General features: G+C 53.7%; 1 protein-coding gene across 2 annotated transcripts in view; it reads left to right on the top strand.

Annotated features, from left to right (window-relative positions):
• Window positions 1-8,965: 8,965 nt before the first annotated feature.
• Window positions 8,966-23,318, top strand: part of RAB20 (RAB20, member RAS oncogene family) — a 24,429-nt gene continuing 10,076 nt past the window's right edge. Inside the window, exons 1-2 of one of the 2 annotated variants that reach the window (XM_039226683.1) lie at window positions 9,365-9,424; window positions 9,918-10,101. In XM_039226683.1, the coding sequence (XP_039082614.1) occupies window positions 9,957-10,101 (145 nt within the window). In that variant the 5' untranslated portion in view covers window positions 9,365-9,424; window positions 9,918-9,956. Of the gene's footprint in view, window positions 9,425-9,917; window positions 10,102-23,318 lie in introns of both variants that reach the window. The other variant, XM_039226682.1, reaches the window with a different exon arrangement.

Raw genomic sequence — 23,318 nt, 5'->3', positions numbered from 1 at the left:
AGCTTCATCTCGGAAGCCTGAGCCCCGAGTGGGAGGGGGGACCCTTCTCTCAAGCCGAGTGGTGTGTGCGGGTTTCACCCGAGCGCTGGCTCCGAGGTGGCCAGGCCCAGCCTCTGGACGAGCTTGGCTCGGGGCCGTGTGCAAACGAGGGAGGAATGTGGACACACAAGCTGGGGAGGTGTGGCCGCGATTCCTGGGGTGGCCTGTGGGGTGGAGGCCAAGGAGCCTGGGAGATCAGCCCCGGGGCTCCCGAGAGTAGGGCTCCCCAGGCTGAGCTGCTCAGACTCCCCTGAAGGCCTGGGCCCCCAGAGCCCTGACTGTGCGTGGGGGGTGGGGCCGGAGAACTCGGGGCTTGGAGACCCGCAGCCCCTTCCCCCCAGGATGGCCCCTCGGGACTGAGCAGGGGACGGCCAGACGGGGAGGACCCCGAGTCTCAGCAGGAAGCGGGAGAGGCATCCTAGCTTAGGGCCCTGAGGAATCACATCGGGTCCAGAGAGGACAGGGCACCCCCGCCGGGGGCGGGGGGAAGGGGGAGAAGGGGGGGCAGGACCTGACTGCCGGAGGCCCCCACGGCAGCCCTGGCCTCTCACTCTTGTCCCCCTGTGGACCCCCCCCCCCACGATGAGGTCCCAGACTTGAGGGCGCTCGGGAGGGGGGCAGACCACGCCGACCTGTGACCCAGGGGACAGGAAGGGGGCACATCTCCGCTCTCGACTTCTGGCCGAATGGGGCCAAGCTGCTGGCAAGGGGCGGGCGGCCACGGGCTCTCCTGCCAGCGGCACCAGCGGTGCCTGGCAGAGCCCGGCCGGCCTTGACCCCGGGCCCCCGGCACGGGAGACATAACTGTAGCTGTTTACCGCGTCCAGAATGCGGTCCTGGGCGCAGCAGTCCGGCGGGATGAACACACCAGCGACTCACAGGTCAACATCCTTGTCCCCCAGGAAGTTGCCGTCGGTTTTGGAGGAAGGAGTGTGAAGACCAGTGTCCATCACCAGACAGGCAAGGGGTCTGAGAGCTGCCTGAACCAGGGTCAGGACAGAACAGACGCCCCACACTTTGGGGCCCGCCTATGGGGTCACCCAGATTTGGAGGGAGCTGAGCTAGGGGAGAGGGAAGGGATGCCCTGGAAGGTGCCACCAAGCAGGACGCTGTCGGGCTGACCCTGGACCCACCGGTTCTGTGATTCGTGGGCGGGACGCATCCTAGGCTTTCCCTAGTGCGTGTGACTCCAGGTGGCGAGAGCAGACCATGCAGAGGCCCTGCCTCCCTTCAGGAAGATGGGCTGAGGGCACGGGAGACAGGACCCAAGGGCGCCTGGGGGCTCAGTCGGTGAAGCTTCGACTTTGGCTCAGGTCGTGATCTGGCCCTTTGTGAGTTCGAGTCCTGCATCAGGCTCTGTACTGACCGTGCAGAGCCTGCTTTGGATCCTCTGCCTCCCCGTCTCTCCCTCCCCCTGCTTGTGCTCGGTCTGTCTCCCTCTCCCAAAAATAAATAAACATTAAAAAAACTTTTAGACGACAGGATCTGTACTCTCTTCACCCGTAATACATGACATCACATACTTTTTATTTTGGAAGATTCTCTTTTTATCAGAAATCTACCATTTTGGGGGCATCTGGGTGGCTCAGTCGGTTGAGCATCTGACTTCAGCTCAGGTCATGATCTCACGGTTCGTGGATTCGAGCCCTGCGTCGGGCTCTGTGCTGACAGCTCGGAGCCTGGAGCCTGCTTCAGATTCTGTGTCTCCCTCTCTCTCTGACCCTCCCCTGCTCACGCTCTGTCTCTCTCTCTCTCAAAAATAAGTAAACCTTATAAAGAAAATTAAAAAGAAATACATGTACAGTAAAAAAAAATCACCATAGGAGCACCTGGGTGGCTTGTCTGTTAAGACTCTTGATTTTGGCCCAGGCCTTGATCTCAGGGTCATGAGCTTAAGCCCTGTGTTGGATTCCATGCTGTGTGTGGAGCCTATTTTAAAAAATAAATAAAATAGGGGCATCTGGGTGGCTCAGTCAGTCAAGCATCTGACTTTGGCTCAGGTCATGGTCTCACAGCTAGTGAGTTAAAGCCCCACCTCCAGGTTGCTGACAGTGTGGAGGCTGTTTGGGATTCTCTCTCTCTCCCTCTCTTCCCTTCCCTGACTTGTGCTCTCTCTCTTTCAAAATAAATAAACTTAAAAAATATTATAATAAAATTTCTTAAAAATAAATAAAAACAAATATTTGAAAAAAAAATACCACTTTGAGGGGGCTGGGTGGCTCAGTCCGTTAAGCACCCGACTCTTGATTTCGGTTCAGGTCATGATCTCACAGTTCGTGAGTTTGAGTACCGCGTCGGGCTCTGCGCTGACTGTGGAGCCTGCTTGGCTCCTCTCTCTCTCTCTCTCTCTCTCTCTCTCTCTCTCTCCCTGCCCCTCCCCCACTCACTTGCACATTCTGTTTCTCTCTCAAAATAAATAAACTTAAAAAAATTACCATCAACAATAAAGTTGACATGGTTGAGTTTTATATATATATAAGCTAGTTATATATATATAAGCTTTTATATGTTATATGTCATAGAAATTTATTTACGTGTTTGATTTACATGTTTTGTATTTATATATGTTTGAAATTTATTTACATATGATATATATATGACTTCCAATCTTTTATTTTGAAGAATGTCAAATCTATAGTATCACCATAATTTAAAAATGTTCAGAAAAAGTGTTCACAGGTTTTTAAAGGGCAATTAAGAAAAGAAAACCCATCAATGACCAATAGATTTTTATTTATTTATTTTTAAATACTTATTTTTGGGAGAGTGCAGTGGGGAGGGGCAGAGAGAGGGGGACAGAGGATCTGAAACCATGGGGCTGGAATTCACAAACTGCAAGATCATGAACTGAGCCAAAGTCAGACGCTCAACTGACTGAGCCACTCAGGTGCCCCCTGACCAATAGATTAAAAAAAAAAAAGGTTATTTATTATTTTGAGAGAGAGAGAGCGCGTGTGTGTGCACGTGAGTACGGGGGAGGAGCAGAGAGAGTGGAAGACAGTATCCCAATGCGGGGCTTAATCTCACAGACTGTGGGATCGTGACCTGAGCCAAAATCTAGAGTTGGACGCTTAAACGACTGAGCCACCCAGGTGCCCTGACCAACAGATTTTTTAAATAAAGATTTTGACCTTGCTGAGGATCAAAGAAACACAAATGGAAACTGGATCTATTTCTACCTACCATGTTGGTAAAGGTTAAGCTTTATCGCTGGATATTGGGAGGGGGTTGGACAGGCAGGGTGAACACTCAGCTCACACACTGCTATTCTCCTCTGCAGAGCCCCACGCAGACATCGCTCCCCTCGAGGCATCCGTCCGCCGACCCCCAGTGAGATGATCAGTGAGATCTGGCACATAATTGAAGGCTCATTTGCATCCAGAAGAGAATACTGTGACCTGGTATTAACGGAAGTTTACAATGAAATAATATTTCTGCCACTGAGTCATTTTGAATCTTTTTTTTTAATGTTTTTATTTATTTCTAGGAGAGAGAGAGAGAGACAGCGTGAGCAGGGGAGGGTCAGAGAGAGAGGGAGTCACAGACTCTGAAACAGGCTCCAGGCTCTGAGCTGTCAGCACAGAGCCCGACGCGGGGCTCGAACCCACGAACCGTGAGATCATGGCCTGAGCCGAAGTCCGACGCTTAACCGACTAAGCCACCCAGGCGCCCCTGGCACTGAATCATTTTGAATAGTATCAGTTGCGTTTCTTACATGTGAGTGGCAGAAATTGCTGGTTCCCCCCTCCCTCCAACTATCTCTTCTTTTCCTAATTACTGAATTTTTATCTGGGCACATGATGACTCAGAGCAAGGACTACATTTCCCAGGCTTCCTTGCAGTTAGGTATGGCCATGTGACTAACTTACGGCCAATGGGATGTAAGCAAAAGTGTCATATGGCAGCTATTGGCACTCAGCCAGTCCTTCCTTACTCCTCCTGCTTGGAATGTGGGTGTGATGGCTGGAGCTCCAACCAGGCCGAGGAGGGTGAGAGTCACCTCTGAGCTGGCCGAGCTGTGAGCCGGACGGAGTCCTGAGGATTTAGTAGGACGGACTGCCAGGCCAGCCCCGGATGGTCTGCCTCAGAACTTTTCTGTGAAAGAAGTAAATGTCTGTCCCTTTTAAACTCCGGCTTTTTGGGGCTTTCTGTCCCTGTCAGTGAGAGCCTAATCCTGACGGACCCAATTTACATCTGCTTGACCCGGGAATTCCACTGAAAGACCGGACAAGTGGGCAAAACCGTCAGAAGTCTTAGAATGTGATGGCTCAACCCGCTGCGTCCGCCGTAGCGGCCGGTGTGTCTCAGGGAACACTCTAGATACAAATCGCTTGTGTTCCGAAGGGGACGCGGGTTCCGGGGATGTGACCTACAGAGAAGGAAATGTTCTATGGATGTGACTGCTGGGGTCCTTGCCCAGATGGCCGTGGTGCAGAGCAGGACCCCCAGTTTAGACCAGCCTCTGCCACAAGCCTCTTGATTTCGGCTCGGGTCGTGATCTCACAGCTTGTGGGTTCGAGGCCTGCGTCTGTGCTGCACTGACAGTGCGGAGCCTGCTTGGGATTCTCTGTCTCTTTCTCTCTCTCCCAACCCCCCCGCCCCCCCTCGATTGCACTCTCTCTCTCTCTCAAATAAACAAACTTTATTTTTTTTTTTAATTTTTTAAATTTTTTATTTATTTCTAGGAGAGAGAGAGACAGCGTGAGCAGGGGAGGGTCAGAGAGAGAGGGAGTCACAGACCGAAAGAGGCTCCAGGCTCTGAGCTGGCAGTCAGCACAGAGCCCGACGCGGGGCTCGAACCCACAACCGCGAGATCATGACCTAAGCGAAAGTCGGACGCTTAACCGACTAAGCCACCCGGGCGCCCCTCAAATAAACAAACTTTAAAAAAGGAAAAAGAAAATAGCTAGCCGTGATGTTCACCTCTGAGAAATTTCACTATACGTTTTAAAGGGCGTCGGAAGGATTCTACAGCGGTGGTTCTGAACTGAAGGCGTCTGTCCCCCGGGGGTACAGGGCGGTGTCTGAGCACGTTTCTCGGTTGTCACCACGGCGGGGGTGTTAGTCTGGTGGTAGAGGCCAGGGCGCCGCTGCCCGCCAGGGACAGCCAGTGCGTGTGGCCGTGCTGAGGTCGGGGAGCCCTGCTCCAGAGGGCGCTACTGCCCCCTGAGAGCTGACGAAGACTGGGGGGGGCACCCGTCTTTCCCGAAGCCTGTCCTCGGCTCCTCTCTCTCTCCCTCCACCCCCTCCTCCTCTCCCTCCTCCCCCCACTTTATCCCGCGTGGAATCCACGGCAAATCCGCCAGGTTCCACCTTCAAAACACACTCAGAATGCAGACGGCTTCGAACATTCCTCTGATCTCGCGCTGAGCCCGACCGCCGCGGTCTCTCCCAGAGGTCTCTGCCTCTGCCGTGGCCGCGGCCACCTCCACACAGCAGGGAAGTGACTTTGTTTAGGACACATCGTGTCTCTCCTCTGCTCAGACCCCTCTGGCACTGGTTTACCGGTCCAGCGTCTAAGCCACAGCCTAGTGGTGGCCCCTCGGCCCTGGTACCCTCGGCCACAGCCACCCCTCCTCACAGACCTCACGGTTGTTCACCTTCTCTCTCCTGTTCTGGCTGCTCTGACCTCTTGAAGTCCATCAAACCCACCAGGTGGGTTTCCGCCTCAGGGCCTTTGCACTGCCTGCTCTCCCCGCTCTCTGCTTAAAATAGAATCCCCTGCATTTACCCCTAGGCCTCATTCTCTAGGTACCTTCCCGTTCTATTTTTTTCCGCCTAATATGTAATCACTGTCTAAGACTATATATTTTGCTTGTTTCTTTTGTTGGCTGTCTTTCTCATTGCTCGATTCCTAGGTTGGGGCTTCGTGTCAGTGTGGCAATTCCTACCCAGTGAAAGAATAAATGACAGATAGGCAAGTTTTGTTGTTGTTGTTGTCTAAATTTTTTAAGCTTATTCATTTTGAGAGAGAGAGAGAGAGAGGCGGGCAGGGAGGGGCGGTGAGAGGAGAGAGAGAGAATCCCAAACAGGCTCTGCACTGTCAGCACGGAGCCCGACGCAGGGCTCGAACTCATGAACTGCGAGACCATAACCTGAGCCAAAGTGAAGAGTCGGACACCTAACCGGCTGAGCCACCCGGGCGACCCAAGTTTTGCTTTGCTTTTTAGAAAGGAAGAAAGTACTTTAAAAGGTAAAATTGTACAGCGAGGTACCTAGAAACACTCCCAGATTACTTTGCAAAATCCACCGAAAGCAACCACATTTTCTTATTTCTTTTATTTTCACTGTAGACGGTCCCAGAACTGCTAAGATTACAGCTCTTTTAAAAGGAAACTACATATTTTTCTTGGCTTTGGGAACGTTTCATCTAGCAATTGGAAAAAGGATTAGCCTGTGAGGCCAGTGGTTTAAATCCAGGCAGAACAAACATCGTACTTGGCAGGTAAGTAGCTCCTTAAACAGACTCTTAACCCAACGTCTACCTCCTTCCTCAACACGGCCTCCGGAATGTGAATAGGGCGATTGACAGTCTTCAGGCATTTCTTAGGAGTGGTTGAAATTTGATGTGGAGACAGTTTCTCAGTTGAATTTAGTTTTTCAAAGTGCTGGAGAAGTAAACATTTTTAACAGCCTCGCTGAGTGAAGTCTACATGCCGGGCACAGGCTCCGTGCGGGGATGGTCTGTCCCCTGCAAACTTGCTCTGAGAGCGGCCGTTTTTCGCAGTGGAGACAACATTCAGTTAATGAAATATATCCAAATACACATTAATTGTGCACAGACCAGGTCTCGGTTCTAGGCACTTGGGAGGCACAGAGAACAAAATTCCTGGACCCTCGTGGGCTCAGCGCCCTGTTTCGTGAGTGATAGGGAAGGCAAGGTGAGCCGGGGAGTTGGCTTAAACCATGTCTCTAGGGAATTTGAAAATTACTACAGGAGAAAAGGATGAAACAATAGTGAATACAATGGGCTGGTTAGGACGAGCCAGGGGCGTAGAGGCTCAGAAGGGCTGGAGCCTGTGGGCGGTGTGGTTTCAAGTGTTGGGTTTTGGGGCCAAAACACCTAGAAAGAGTTCTTGAGATGTCTTCAGCGCAAAAAGGTCGTTTTATGAAAGCTCAGGGTCACGCACGAGCCGTGGGCAGAGCAGGGTGCACTGGGGTTGTGACAGGTGACTCCTTATATACCTTTTAAAAAAACTATTTTTAATGTTTATTTTTGAGACAGAGTGTGAGCAGGGGAGGGGCAGAGAGAGGGAGACACAGAATCCGAAGCAGCTCCAGGCTCTGAGCTGTCAGCACAGAGCCCGACGTGGGGGTCGAATTCATGGACTATGAGATCATGACCTAAGCCAAAGTTGGATGCTGAACCGACTTAACCCAGGCGCCCCAGCCTCGTAATTCTTTTTTTCTTTTTTTAAATGTTTTTAAATGTTTTTATTTATTTCTAGGAGAGAGAGAGAGACAGCGTGAGCAGGAGAGGGTCAGAGAGAGAGGGAGTCACAGACTGAAACAGGCTCCAGGCTCTGAGCTGGCAGTCAGCACAGAGCCCTACGTGGGGCTCGACCCCACGAACCCACGAACCGCGAGATCATGACCTAAGCGAAAGTCGGCCGCTCAACCGACTAAGCCACCCAGACGCCCCAACATGATACGTTTTCAGGACACAGCTTCCGGTCACCCCAGGATGGTGAGCTCATCCATCCTTTCCTGACTCAGAGCTTTCTTGAGCAACTACTGTGTGCCCGCTAGGCTTTGATGTGGCGCACAGAAGCAGGGACAGCACGGTGGGCACAAAGAGCTGCGCTTGTGAGGAGTGACTGATTATATAAGGAGGGAGGTGGAGTCAGGATCCCAGGAAACTGAATCAACGGGTTTCTGGAAGTTTGGCTATTGGTAAGGTTGCTTTTTTCCTTGTAAACGAAACGCCGGAGACTCAAGTCCTGCCTGCCTGTGATCTCTATCAGCAAACTACCAGTTGTTCCTCCGCAAAGCATCAACATCAGGGCAGTCGGGCGCTCCGGGAGGAATGTTCTCTTCTGCCGGACCCCGGGGTCTGTCGCTCGGCCGCAGGTTATAAGGAAATCGAATTTTACCCGCGTTTCTTTTTGCCTCTGTCCGCACATCAGGAAGCCAGGCAGGTGTCTGAACAGGAAAGGGCGCTGCGGGGGGCGCTGGGGGTCGCCGCCCTGCGCACCTGCACCGAGCGCCTGCGTGGGCCAGGCCCTGGCCCCTCTTTACGGCCCATGCGGTGCCCCCAGCAAACCACCGACCCGGATTCAAACTGGAGCACCGAGTTCCGCCTCAGCGTTTTTCCTAAACACCAAATCCCACGCGCTGCACATTTTCGAAGCGTTTCAAGCTTTACTCCAAAAGGAGGAGAGGTTTTGGCGCAGCCGCGGCACTGACAACAGGCAGTGACTCCGGGGTTAAAAACGGTCACGGCCGCGCGCCCTGTCAGGTACAAAACAGCGTAAGCGACTTCTTGCAAAAGTGCAGAAAACAAGACGGAAACGGCCCTGGAAGGCGCCCCCGCGGCGCCCTCCCCCCAGCTTTCCAGCCTCCTCCGCGACGGGGTGTTGCAGACGCTCCGTGACGGTGAACTTTTCCTGACGGCCTTGACTGGTGGCTACATTTGTGCAGCCGCAGATAAGGGGCCCCGCGCGGCCGGGGGGCACTGCGTGGGGGGCCGCGAGCTGCCCACGAGCTCCGGGCCGCGCCCCCTGCGCCCCCAGCCTCGCGGGCCAGACCCGAGTCCGCCGCTGCGCGCCAGACCCGAGTCCGCCGCTGCGCGCCGCGGCCGTGGGCGGGGGGCGCGGTCCAGGCGGGGGCGGGGTCAGGGGCGGGGGCGGCCGGGGGCGGGGCCGCGGGGCGGGGCCTGGGGCGGGACCGGGGCGGGATCTGGGCGCCCGAGGCGGGATCCGGGGCGCCCGGGTCGGTGCGCACAGCCGCGGTCTGCACTCCTCGGGTCGCCGCGGGGTCGGGTTTCCCCCTCCTGCCCGGGCTCGAACACGTGCCTCCTCTTTCGCCTTCCCAGGCGTCCGAGCGGCAGGGTCCCCGCGGGTTCCCGCAAGTTCGGGGACCCCGCGAGTCCGGGTCCTCGCGAGTCCCGGGTCCGAGCGGTCTGGGGGCGGCGGCCGGCTGCTCCAGCGGCTCCCGGGGCGCCCGGGCCAGACGGGCGCGGAGAGCAGGAGAGGGGGGCCTTCCTGCGGGACGATGAGGAAGCCCGACGGGAAGATCGTGCTTCTGGGGGACATGAACGTGGGCAAGACGTCGCTGCTGCAGAGGTACATGGAGCGGCGCTTCGCGGACACGGTCAGCACGGTGGGCGGTGCTTTCTACCTGAAGCAGTGGCGCTCCTACCACATCTCCATCTGGGACACGGCAGGTGAGGCCCGGCGCCGCGCGGGGGGAGGTGCTTCCAGGGGGAGGCGAGGACCTCCCGGGGCCGGGGCTCCGAGGGCAGGGCCCCCCGAGGTCGGGGGTCCCCGAGGGCAGGGCCCCCCGAGGTCGGAGGTCTCCTGAGGGCAGGAGTCCCCAGGGCAGGGTCCCGTGCCCCGCCTTCCCAGGACATGTGACCCCATCCCTAGCGTCAGACCCCGAGTCACCATATGAGGTCGCTCTTGGCCCCTCGCATCCCTAGTTGTTCCCTTCTGCTGGTGGGGACACTGTGCAGCCACTGAGTGGGCCTTAGGGACAACGCAAGTGACGCTTGAGCAGCGTCCCCGGCTCCAAAGAGAGAAGCCCCTGGTGTCTTGTGTCCCCAGGGTCCTGTGCCGAGCCTGTGAACGTAACCACACTCTCATGAGCATGATCTCATTTGCTGCCCACAACCACCTTGAGGGGTGAGCAAAGCTGGCATAATTACTCCTTCTTTATAGAAGAGGAAGTTGAGCCCCAGAGCCTTCCCTGCAGGGCCGATGGGAGAGTCGGAGGCAGAGCTCAGGACTCTCCCGGGAGCCCCGAGGACTTCTGCGTTTCCCACACGGGAGTCATCTGCTGGGCATCAGCCGGTCTCTGCCACGGGGGTTGAAGGGGTTTTCTGTAGAAGCACTTTTAAGAGAGGTAATGAATTATTTTTAGTGCGTGTAGTGCTTGTGATTTTTCCAAAGTAGGATCAGGGCATCTTGGTTCGGGCTTTCGGTTTGTTAACCCTGCACAATTATCGTGCTAGTGCAATAGAATTTACCTCCGTCCCTATGAAAAGGAATAAGGTGCTTGAAGTAAATAAAGAACTGTAAATAGGAGGGCACATTTTCAGTGACCACAATTTACAGAAGCCTGGAACTTGGAGGTCTGACTTTTTTGAGGCCGGCCTTTGAAGAAGCGACCCGTATATACCCGAAGTTCCTGTCTAGAAAATCTAAATTACCAGCTGGGGCACACCGGGCTGCTAAGTGAGCCAACTTAGAACTAGTTCTGTGTTTAAAATGGAATTTGTGAAGTCAACCGATGTGCATCTACCCTTCTTCCTCCATTCTCGTTTTTTTTTAAAGATTTTTTAAATGTTTATTTATTTTTGAGAGAGAGATAGAGAGACAGAGACAGAGCGTGAGCAGGGGAGGGGCAGAGAGAGAGGGAGTCACAGAATCCAAAGCAGGCTCCAGGCTCTGGGCTGTCAGCACAGAGCCCAACGCGGGGCTCGAACCCACAAACTGCGAGATCATGACCTGAGCCGAAGTCGGACGCTTAACTGACTGAGCCCCCCAGGTGCCCCTTCATTTCCCTATCTTGTTGTTGTTGTTGTGTTTTTTATTACGACGGTTAATGTCTGAGCGATTGACTTGCAACCGTGCTGTGAGCACGGCGTCTTCAGGTACACGTGAACCCGGCCGCAGGCTGCAGAGCGAGGCTCCAGGGTCCTCCGTCTCAGCGGACTTGCCAGCACTAAGCATTGGTCGGGACGAAACGCAAGCTCTGCAAGTCAGATCCCACGAAAGTGACGTGTCTGTCTGTCTGGTACAAGGCTGTCCCTCAGATCCTACCGGTGACCGGTGGTCCTTGGTGTACAAGAGGAGGGATTGCTGTTGGGCCCCAAACCGAGAGGCTCTGCAGTGGCTGCCGTCAGAGGCCGACCTTAGCCGTGGGGCGCGGGCTTTCTGATCCTTTGGCATCAGCGCAGCGTTCCCGGCGTCGAGGGTATGTGAAGTAGCAGAGTAATTCTGACTGGCCGCTTTCCTCAGGGACAAGGACATGATGCAGCCGGAACCTTGATCGCCGGAGGGTTTTGTAATACAGCAGATGTCACGTCCTGGACTGGCTTTCGGGCTCCCGGGGGCGGCGACTCATTTCCTGGCCGCTGCTCTCTGGTTCCTGGAACTCTCTCGGCGAGAGCGCGGGCAGCCTCCCCGGGGCGGTGGGGGTGGCCAGGCGTGTCCACACGGCTGCCCTGTGTTCCCAGGCACGGGGGACCGAGGCTTGGATTCAGCAGTGCCACGGCCGTCTGTGTGGCTGGCACGGCCGGGTCCGGGCAACGTGGGCCGAGACACCCACGTAGGTAGGGAGTATAGGTGCCTTCCCTTTATCTCTGTTGCAGATTCAGAAGTTGACTTTCGGAGGGGAGGCCACTGTTTTCCTCCTCTCGTCTTGCTCTTGAACTTTCTTTCCATTCCACAGACATTGTTTGTTAAAGTTGCTCATTTTACTCTTCGTGACCAAGGATAAGGACCCCCTGGGGGATGACGGTAAGGGTGTCCTCCGTCACAGCGGGCGCCGGGTGGAAGTGTGGGCTGTGTGGGTGGTCAGGTCGTTCCGTGGTAAAGAGGAGATGTGGGCTCAGAGAGTCTCGCTCTGGGTCTTTCTGACAGCGAAGTACCTACCTGGGTGCTTGCAGCTGGCGGGGTGTGTGTGTGCAAGGCTGGTTAATAGGTTACCTTAGTCAGTGCCCCAGAGGCCTTCCCAGGGAGGAAAGATCACTTCGCTTCCAGGTCAGGGACGGGGGCGGTGGAGTCCGGCCGAAGCTGAGAAGGGCCCAGACTGGTCCTGTCCAGGCGAAGTCCCCATTTCCGTCAGGGCTCGCACCGGCAGCGCCCTTACCGTCTAGGCGACCTCCTGGCGGCCCGGGTGCCCTCCAAGATGATGTGGGGCTCCCCCACTGTGCCCCCTGCCTCCTCCCGAGGCCTCCCCGCCGCGCTGTCACATCTGTGTGTCCCTGACGGTCTGTGCAGGGCAGTGCGGGCCCTTTCCGTCCTGCGTCTTGAGTTCTCCCAGCCTCTGCCCGCTGCCCGCTTCCAGAGCCTCTGCGGGTTTGTCACCGCAGCCCCCACCCCCCCCAGCCCCACGTCTGCTCTTGGGCTCTGCTGCTGCTCTGACAGTCACCACACACTTAGTGGCTCAGGGTTCTTGGGGCGGAAGTCCTGGTGGGTCTCACCGGGCTGCAGCCAAGGCTTCTCAGCCTGTGTTCCCCTCCGGAGGCCCTGGGGGAGGGGGAGCCTGCTGCCCCCTGTAGCTTCTGCGTCTCCATCCTCAAGGCCAGTGGTGTCTCCCATCATGCTCGGACCCAGACTGCTCTGCTCTCCCCCACATTTAAAGGACCCCTGTGAGGGGCACTGGGGGCTCAGCTGGTTGAGTGTTCGACCTAATCTCAGGTCATGATCTCACGGTTCGTGGGTTCAAGCCCCGCGTCGGGCTCTGTGCTGACAGAGCCTCCCCTGCTCGTGCTCTGTCTCTGTTTCTCAAAAAAAAAGTAAAATAAATAAATAAATAAATAAAGGACGTCTGAGATTGCCCTGGGCCTGCCCTGCTAATCTTTCAGCTGTCAGCCACCCTAACCCCCTTGCAGCTTAACGGCACATATTCACAGGCTCCCAGGACTAGGAATTCTTTGCGGAGGAGGGAGCCTGTCATCCCTCAGCCAGCCACAGCCCCGACCACAAGTGTGATTTTGTGGCTCTCATGTCTCTTCGCCTCCTTTTTCTCATCTGTAAAATGGGGGCAATTGCAGCACCCGCCTGAGGCCTTGTGAGGAATCAGCAGGTTAATATTGGCAAAGTGCCTGGACGGCACCTGGAATGAGGAAGCATAGTGTCCGTGTTTAATGAGTAAACAGTCGTCTAGCCCTGGGTGCTTATGACCACGATTACCACCAGCAGGGGTGTCACAGAGGGACAGGGGAGGCTTGAGTGGGCCCCCGTAAATGGAGAGCTCAGGGAAGGGGAGGGTGCAGAGCAGCTGACGGCAGCCTCATACTGGAGTCTGATGCCTCCTGCTGTGTTCTCCTCTCTCCCCATTTGTCTGCTGGTTGCCGTCTTTTGTGGTTCCTTATACAGTTGAGTGTTTTTCCTACCTCTATAAAATAACGTCATTGGGATCTTGGTAGAGGTGGCATTGAATCCAAAGGTGACTTTTGGTAATAGTGACAGTTTAACAGTGTTAATTCAATTCCAGCCCGTGAACACAGACTGCCTTTCCATTTATTTGTGTCTTCTTTAATTTCTTTAAAAATTTTAAAAAATGTTTTATTTATTTTTTGAGAGAGAGAGAGAGAGAGACAGAATCAGAAGCAGGTTCCAGGCTCCAAGCTGTCAGCACAGAGCCTGATGCGGGGCTCAAACCCATGAACTGTGGGATCATTACCTGAGTTGAATTTGGGTGCTTAACTGACTGAGTCACTCAAGCGCCCCTTTATTGTTTTGTTTAAAGTCTTTTTTGGGGGAGGCGTACCTTGGTGGCTGAGTCGGTTGAGTGTTTGACTCTTGGTTTTGGCTCAGGTCATGACCTCATGGTTCATGAGTTCAACCTGTGAGTCGGGCTCCGTGCTGACTGTTGGAGCCTCCTTGGGATTCTGCTCGCCCTCGATCTTTCCGCCCCTCCCCCACCCCCAAAATAAATAAACATTAAAAGAATTAAGTCTCTTTTTTAAGTTTTTATGCATTTTGAGAGAGAGAGTGCGTGCGCAAGCAGGAAAGGGACAGAGAGAGGAAAGAGGAGAATCTCAGGCAGGCTCTGCTGTCAGAGCAGCATGAGCCCTAGGGTCACGACCTGCGCGGAAATCAGGAGTCAGGTACTTAACTGACTGTGCTGCCTGGATGCCCCTGTTCTGTTGTTTTTGATGTTGTTGTAAATGGGATCAATTTATTTCTTTTTCAGAAATTAGTCTATGGAAATGGTACTGATTTCTGTATGTTAATTTTGTACATTGTAGTCTTTGACTGGCTCTCAGTTTTTCTGGTTGAGTCTTTAGGGTTTTCTCTCTATAAAATTAAGTCACATGCAAACAGACCATTTTACTTCTTTCTTTACAGTTCCGATACTTCCGATTTCTTTTTCTTGCCTTATTGCACTGGCTGGCACTTCCTGAACGGTGTGAATAGGAGAGGGCAGAGCGGGCAGCCTGGTCTCATCCCTGATGTTAGAAGATAAGCTTTCAACCTCGCACTGCAGAGTATATGTTGGCTGTGGGCTTGTTATGGATGCCTTTGGTATGTTGAGGTGTGTTTTTTCTGTGCCTAATTTTGTTAATGATTTTTATCATGAATGGATGTTGGGTTTTGTCAATGCTTTTCCTACATCTACGGAGACGATCATCTGATTCTTTTCTTTCGGTCTGTTGTCAGGACGCATCCCATTGATTGGACTGTGCTTGCCTCCTAGGGGTGGCAGTTCGTTTAAGATCTTTCTCTCTTTTTCTAAATGTTTTTATTTTTGAGAGACAAACAGAGAGGGAGAGAGAGAGTGAGCACAAGTGGGGGAGGGACATAGAGAGAGAGGAAGACACGGAATCCGAAGCAGGCTCCAGGCTCTGAGCTGTCAGCACAGAGCCTGACGTGGGACTCGAACTTGTGAATCATGAGATCATGACCTGACCAAGCATCTGACTTTGGCTCAGGTCACGATCTCAAGGTTTGCGAGTTCAAGCCCTACATCAGACTCTCGGCTCTTAGTGCTGAGCCTGCAGCCTGCTTTGGATCTTGTTGTGCCCCTCCCCAGCTCGTGCTTTCTCTTTGTCTCAAAAATAAATAAAACATCCAAAAAAAAAAAAAAAAGAAAAACCCGAAAAACAAAAAAACAACAACCCAGCTCTTTCTCTCGAATAGCTTCAGTGCAGGAACCACGGTGCCTGTGACGGTAGCTCAGAGGTCGCGGCCGCCTGTGCAGAGCCCAGGGGTCAGCCCGGCCTGAAGGAGGGGGTGGCACACAGTGGGGATGCCACCCGCGCCCGGTCCTTGAGGACTGTGAACCCCCCCCCCCCCCCCCCCCCGTCCTTCCCTGCCCCCTCTGCGTGGAGGCCCCGCCCCGCCCCCCTCGCGTGGAGGCCCCGCCCACCCCGCGTGGAGGCCCCGCCCCTTCCCCGCCCACTCTGCGTGGAGGCCCCGCCCCGGCCCGGCACTCAGGCAGCTGCGCCCACATCCGGGGACTATGGTGCGGACGCTTGTCCAAGGTGAGGTGGGTTCGGGCTGGAAGAGACGGCCGAGCCCTGGGCGAGCCGGGAGGGCAGCCTCGCGGACAGGGCCCGCACGGGCGCAGATCCTGGCCGCCTGGGACTGGCCCCGAGGGCCGTGTATTTGGAAGCCTCGCGGGATGCGTGCAGAGCGCGCGGGCGGCCTGCGGAGAACGCGGAAGCGGCCGTGGGGACTCGCAGCTCCGTGGGCGCTCACCGTCGCGTGGGGCTGCTGGGGGGTCGGGGACCTGAGTTTGCAGGATGCCGGACACCGCGGCCTGAGTGCGCGCGGGCCCCCGACGGGTGGGAGGGGCAGGCCGCCCGCGTGCCCCTTGGGAGCACAGCGCCGACCTGTGAGCAGTGCACGCCCTGGGCGGCCGGCCCGGAGTCCGCCTGGCGGGGGCGCCGAGGGCCCTGGGGGCGGGAGAGGAATTGTCGGCCCACCAGAGTGGTGTGGATTCAGGGGAGTTTAGTTAAGGTCAGCCACGCTGCTTAACTAACGCCTGGTCGCATCTCCCGGCTCTGGCCTTATCACTTCACCTAGGACTTGCCGGCCCACTTGCTGCTGAGACTTCACCTGACGCCCCTTTCTGTGAAGAAGTCGTGCAGACAGTTGCACACACGTGTGCAGACACACCCGTTTAAAGGGCCGTTCACTCTTAGGCGAGTGGCTTCATCACCGTGGGCACGGATTTTCCGCCCTGCTGTCCTGTGCCCGCTGGCCGAGGAAGATCTCAGCATTCATTTCTTAAAATTGTTTTAATGTTTATTTTTGAGAGAGAGACACACACAGAGTGCAAGGGGGTGCGCGGCAGAGAGACAGGGAGACAGGCTCCAGGCTCCGAGCTGTCAGCACAGAGACCCACGCGGGGCTCGAACCCACGAACCACGAGATCATGCCCCCAGCGGAAGTTGGACACTTAACTGGCTGAGCCCCCCAGGCGCCCTGTGTCCTGTTCTTTAAATTACCCCTACAGAATGCTTTTTCATACTTAATACATTGTTTAGGTAAACCTGGGATGTTTTTTTCCCACATGAATTTTAAAAGCTTTTGGCTTTGTACTTTAAACATTGGCAACAAATTTTGTATATATAATAGTTTTTGTTTTTTGGTAAAAGTGTCCTGGTTTTGTTTTATTTTTCAGTAAGGCTTATTTTTTTAAAGTTTATTTATTTATTTTGAGAGAGGGAGAGAGATAAAGAGCGAGCAGGGGAGGGGAGAGAGAGACAGGGAGAGAGAATCCCAAGAGGCTCCACATGGTCAGTGCAGAGCCTGACGTGGGGCTCAAACTCACGAATTGTGAGAGTATAGCCCGAGCCGAGATCAACAGTCTGATGCTTTGATGCCTGTATTTGGAAGTAAATGTTCAGGAGTAAAGAACAGATTGAGTGGCATGTTTCTGACGCTGTGCTGCTCCGTGAGCTACCGCGGTCCCTCAGGGACCCCGTCTCACCAGCCTCCCCGAGATGAGGCACCTTCACAGATCTCAGTCAAATAATAGCTGCCGCTTATGTAGCGCTTGCTGTGTACGCTGGGGCCATTCCCAGCTCTGTGTGTGTTAACAGCGGGGTCATAGCCTGTGTCCGTTTACATGACGCCTGGAAGTGGCTGAGCTGGGCCAACTGCCCCGGGGTTTCTGCACTTAGTCACCCAGAGCCTTGCGTGTCCTTCACCGAAACGACACCTAGTTTAAAGGGACACTGACCTTGTAAAGTGCTCTGTGCGAGGCACGGTCGGTGCCCACACACGACGTGACAATATGCCAGCGAGCCAGTGACTGTAGACGCGGCACCGCGCCCAGCAGCATTAGGAGAAAAATGTCTCCGGGGCGCCTGGGGGCTCAGTCGGTTGAGTGTTCGACGTCGGCTCAGGTCACGATCTCACGGTTTGTGGGTTCGAGCCCCGCGTGGGGCTCTGTGCTGACAGCTGGGAGCCTGGAGCTGCTTCCGAGTCTGTGTCTCCCTCTCTCTCTGCCCCTCCCCTGCTCATGCTCTGTCTCAAAAATAAACATTAAAAAAATGTGTTTCCAGCCTTTGGGCCACGGGTCTCGGGACAGGATTGGTGCGTCAGGCGGCCTGTCACCCACTTTCCCACCGGGAGTCCCCTGAACCCGTACACCTGTCTTCGTGCCTGCGACAGGCTCTCGCTTATACAGAGCCGCTGCGGCCGCCTCGCCTCCACCTGCCCTTGAGGCTGGGCTCTCGCGTCTGCCACTGCCCGGACCCAGCGGGGCTGCTTCTGGGCAGTCTTGTCCGAGAAGGGCCGGTGGGACGTGCTGCCGGGCGCCGTGGGCCCGTCAGCCTCGATCGGTGGCCGTCCAGGTGTCTGTCCGGCCCGGGCTTGCGGCACGGGGGCCGTCCCGTCCTGCCCGTGAACTTGGCGGGGCGGTGGCGCCTGCGTGTCCTCACGGAGGCGGGATTCTGCTCAGAAACAGGAGGCCGGGGGTGTGGGGGGCAGGGGTCAGATGCTTGCTTGCACCTTTCTCATGGCTCTTGTCTCACATGCTAAGGAATGACTTTCGGGATCACTGCTGGGCGTGGTTTGAGTTGGACATTTAATTGTCATGTGTTTTGCCATATGCTGACTTCTAGTTTCCCGCTGAAGACCAGACTATGGCTGTTTCCCAGGGGTCAGATTATCCAACTGGAGTAAAGAATTTACAAGTAAAATGGTAACAATTTTGGCCAAAGTCCAGGTGCGGTAATCATTAATGGCTTAAACACGAGAATGCCGGGTGTAGAGAGGCCCTTTCCTCATCGTTGAAGGGCGTGCTGTGCAGCTCCTCCTGGGCGCTTCTCTCCTATTGCTTTGTACCTGTTCTGGGGCGGTGGTGACGGTTTTGGGGTCTGCTCGACTCTGCGCTCTCAGCTCTGTGCTCCTGGCCGCTCGGGGAGTCTCGGGCGGCCTCCAAGCCCCCTCCTCCCGTGTCCGCCGCCATCCGCGCACCCACTCACCGCTCAACACCCCAGGGCGGCTAGCAGCCAGCGCGGCGTCTTTCCTGGGGGGCAGGGGGGCTCGGTCCTGGCGAGGGAGGGCGCTGACAGCCTCCAGCTGTGAGGGAAAGGGGTGGGCTGGTGGGACGGCCCTGATTGGCCCTGATTGGACTTGAGGGTGTGGTGGTCTGTGGTCCCCTGTGCCTCCTCCTCTGTCTTTCTGTGACGCATGTCGCCTGTGACGCGGTGTTCCCGCTGCGTGTCCTCACACGGCTGTGTCCTCTTGACGTTTTTAAGCCAGTGATGACATCTGTCTGCCTCCCTCATTAACTGAACTAAATAGGGGCGCCTGGGGGGCTCAGTTGATTAAGTGTCCGACTTCGGCGCAGGTCATGACCTCAGGGTTCGTGGGTTCGAGCCCCGCGTCGGGCTCTGTGCTGCCAGCTCAGAGCCTGGAGCCTATTTCAGATTCTGTGTCTCCTTCTCTCTCTGACCCTCCCCTGCTCACGCTGTCTCTCTCTCTCTCAGAAATAAATAAAACATTAAAAAATTAAAAAAAAAAAGAACTAAATAAGATCCTTAGTGTATATTTACTCTTTCTTTTTAAAAGTAGGCTCTACGCCCGGTGTGGGCCTGGAACTCATGACCCCGAGGTCGAGAGTCAGGGCTCCCTGTATGAGCTGAGCCAGCCAGGCACCCCTGTATTTACTTGTCCCCCCAAATTTTATTTAAATCCAAGTTAGTTATCATACTGTGGAGTGTTGGTTTCAGGAGCAGAACCCAGCGCCTCATCTCTGACATGTAGCATTCCAAGCGCCTCCCCTTAGTGCCCATCCCCCATCTAGCCCATCCCCCCACTCCCTTCCCCACCAGCAACCCCAGTTTGTCTTCTGTGTTTAAGAGTTTCTTATGGTTTGCCTCCCTTGCCCCCCCCATATGTTCATCTGTTTTGTTTCCGTATTTACTTTTTTTTTTTTTAATCTGTTTGAGAGTCATGATTTTGCCCTTCTCTGAAGATTGCCTTTTAATACAACTTAATAATTTCAGAGTAGAATTGCTTAAAAAAAGTGCTTGACCAGATATCATTCTTTTCCTAAGAATTTAGAGGGCCTCCCTCATCTCTCAAACCTGGCATTTCCTTACACAGATCATTCATTCCACTGCTGGGGTTAGGAGCCCCTGACTTCTTGGGGGCCCTTGAGCAGCTGTGTAAGTGCCCTGGGCCTCTGCTTCCAGATCTGTGAAATGGGCTCCCAAATAGTGTAGGATATACGGTGCACATGTATGTATGTGCATCCATATGCATACGTGCAATGCATGCATGTGCACACGCGTGGGTGCATGTAGGTGTGTGTACATGCATGTGTGTTCATGCATATATGTGCGAGTGCAGAGTAAGTGCGTCCGTGTGCATGTGCGCAAGCATGTGCACTCATGTGTGTGTGTGCATGCATGCGTGTGAGCACGTGCCTGTGCGTGCACAAGATGTTAAGTGCACTTGAAGTGAATCTCAGAGTTTGCTCTCACGGCAGTTCTCAGAGGGAGCGGGACTGGCTTCGTTAGCAGAATCAGGGGCGCCGCTGAGGACACTGAGGCCCAGAGACGCCTGCGTCAATAATCCAGCACAGGAGCAGTTCTTCCTTCCCGACTTGCTTGTCCTACGGCATGGCTGAGTGGGTGGTGTTTTAAACGCTTCCTGAGTTTATATCCTAACTAGAGCTTTTTTAAAGTTCATTTATTTACTCTGAGAGAGCGTGCATGCACTCACGAGCAGGGGAGGAGCAGAGAGAGAATCCGGAGCAGGCTCTGAACTGTCAACACAGAGCCTGACCAGGAGATCATGACTTGAGCCAAAATCAAGAGTCGGACGCTCAACGACCGAGCCTCCCGGCACCCACTATCCTACCTGGAACTCTTCTACTGTGAGCACCTTGCATTGTGAGTGGCTGAGAACTGCGTGTGCTTCTCCTATCACAGAGCCTTGTGAGGTAGCAGCGTGACGCCTGCAAATGTATCCCATCTGAGGACACTTTGTTCCCACTTTTCAAAGCTTGTTGACCTATTTGCTTAGCTCTGCACCTTTTCCACAGAAGCTGCAGAAGCACATTCCAAACTGAATTGTTTCCAATCTGATGAAATCTGGTTGGTTACCGCTGTAGTCCAGGTCCCTGCTGCTCAAGGGTGAAGCTCTAACACCTGGCTAGTGGTGACCTTCCTCGGTTGAGCCCCCTGCAGCGCCCCCCCTCCCCCAAACTAGGACTGGGTGCTGAGTCTCAGGAGAAGGCACTGGAGGAATGAAGTGTAGAAATGGCAAATGCGGGTTTGAGTTGCACAGTTGTGTTAATACTGTAATTGGTCCTGGGTTGATGAGAGCTGCCTCTGGGCCCCTCGAGGCTTCATAGCCTTGCTTCCCAAAAAGGAGGTCTGTGGGTTAGAAGAATCCAGCAGAATCCAGGCCCCACCCGACCTCCTGAATCAGAATTTGCATGTCAACCATGTCACCAGGTGATTCTTGTTCTAGGTGGACAAGAAGTGCTTTGCCTTTGCTGCAGCTACTGTAGAAGTGAGCCATGAGGGTACAGACAGGGATTCGGCCATATGGGTTTTCTGGTGTTCTTAGTAGGCGCTTTGTTTTACTTTCAGTTCTATGTCTCTGTGCATCTCTATCATCTGCCTTTGCTCTTTCTACCTATCCTCTCTCTTTCTCTAAATATGAACAATTTTTCTTTAAAACTTTTTTTAATGTTTAGTTATTTTTGAAAGAGAGAGACAGAGCATGAGTGGGCAAGGGGCAGAGAGAGAGGGAGACATAGAATCTGAAGCAGGCTCCAGGCTCTGAGCTGTCAGCACAGAGCTGGATGCAGGGCTCAGACTCGCAAACTGTGAGGTCATGACCTGAGCCGAAGTCAGACACTTAACCAACTGAGCCACCCAGGCTCCCCCAGACAATTGTTCTATTGTGGTAAAATACACATAACAGAATTTATCGCTTTAATCATTTCTAAGTGTACGGCTTGGTGGCACTGAGCACATTCCCATTGTTGTGCAGCCACCATCATCTCGATAACTTTCTCCTCTTCCTGGCTGAAGCTCAGTACCCATTAAACACCAAGCCCCAGGCCCCCTCCCTCCGGCCCTGGCGGCCCCGATTCTGCGTTTTGGCTCTATGAATTTGACTCTTCTAAGTAAGTATTTAGAAGTTTTATGTACACCATAATATGGTTCTATTTAAATATTAAATGAGCTCTAGTAAGATATTTCAATATGATTGATTTCAAAGGGCCTTTGCACTGTGAAGTTGATGAAATCACATCCAAGTGCTCCCAAGTTGACCCACTATCCCCCGAAGGCATTTCTGGTTTTACAGTGCCTGTCAATGTATAATGTCCTTCCCGGGGAATTTTATGACAACATACCCAGTCTGTTGAGCAAGAGATAGCTAGACATCATAAATATCTGTGAAATCCTTGGGATTCCTTAGGATTGCTCAGAAAAGGTTTAATGTGCTTCCCTCGGGATGGAATTAACAGAAAAGCATTTGTTCTCTGCTGTGTATTTCTCAGAGGACTTTATATTACGGAGAAGAATAAAACACTGTTCTGGATAGAGGAGCTGCTAGAAATAACTGGGATATTTACTGAATGGGCTACTCCAGATAAGAGGCTATTCTAGATAACTGAATGTTTTGAGAAAGCTCTCTCTATAAAGTCAGAATTTTCTTCATGGGGTGTTTGCAGTTGAGTTTCGACTTTGAAACAAGTTAAAACTTGCTTTAAAGAAATCTGAAATGAAAAAAATAAATAAAAAATCTGAAATGATTTTAGTGCCCTGTTTTAATAAATTGAGAATTTGGCAAATAATTGAATTTTTCTTTGATAATCTCACTCTAAAAGTTAATTATCACAGGACAACAGCTTATCAGGTAGAGGTAAAAGAGCTTGGATTCAATAAGCCGTGAGCTGGTGTGTCAGAGGTTTTTATTAAAAGCTAAATCTGTTATGTAAGTGTATTTTCTTTGGCTTTGTCTCTTTTTGTTAATATTAGATTGTTAAAGTTCATATCTTTATTTGAAGTGCTTGGTTTTATTACTGAATTATTTTTAGTGCACTCCTGTCTGAGGAGAGTGAGGTAATTTGAGAATTAAGCTCTGGGTATTATTATATAACCTTAGTAGTTATTTCAGAAAGCCCCATCAGTGAGCCACAGAGGATTAATTTAGGTGCAGCTAATTATTTGGTTCACTCGGGCCCATGACGTTCTGTTTTCTGTTGAGTCTTCGGATCATCAAACAGAAACAACAAAAATGACACGTGTAGGTTTGGGTAAAAGTACATTGTGTCTAAACACATGCATTTTTCTGGAATACTCTTCCTCTGCCCCGAATGTTGTTATTCTATTAGTTGAAAATCGTCGTGGGTTTGGGTGAGAGGAAAGTGACTCCTGTTGCAGGCTCGGGTCTTTGTCTTTAAAATGTTATTTAACCCCCTCTTTTTTTTTTTTGATGGAATCCGTTGCTTGGTGTCGGGCTTCTAATTCTTCCTTCTGGCCCCAAAACCCCATTAATACGGTGCAGTGGGGATTTTTCCTTTTACATTCCGATTCTTGGCTATCTGGCTGATGGCTCGGTCTTTCCCTGCGGCTTCTGGGAGGCTGGCCTCGTCCCCGCCCGTCCACACTGCCGCCGTCCACACTGCCCCGGTCCACACTGCCGCGTCCACACTGCCGCCGCGCTGAAGGCGCGGCTCCCTTTCTGATAACAGACGCCGTCCCTTGTTTCTTCTGGAGCTGGAAACACTGGCGTTCTTTCCGGGAACCCGGCTTTGGCCGCGCGGCGCCGGCGCCTGGGAGCGGGGCCCCCGGACCCCGATGGCCGCGGCGTCGCGGTGTTCCTGCGGCGGCTGGCACCGCGTGTGGTCGCGGAAGGGCCCCGAGAACGCGCGGCCAGACCGGCCCCCCGACTCGAGGGGCC

The sequence above is a fragment of the Hyaena hyaena genome, unplaced genomic scaffold (assembly GCF_003009895.1).
Source record: "Hyaena hyaena isolate Hyena2069 unplaced genomic scaffold, ASM300989v1 scaffold_22, whole genome shotgun sequence".
Taxonomy (NCBI): Eukaryota; Metazoa; Chordata; class Mammalia; order Carnivora; family Hyaenidae; genus Hyaena; species Hyaena hyaena.
This window is presented reverse-complemented; position numbering and strand designations above follow the sequence as displayed.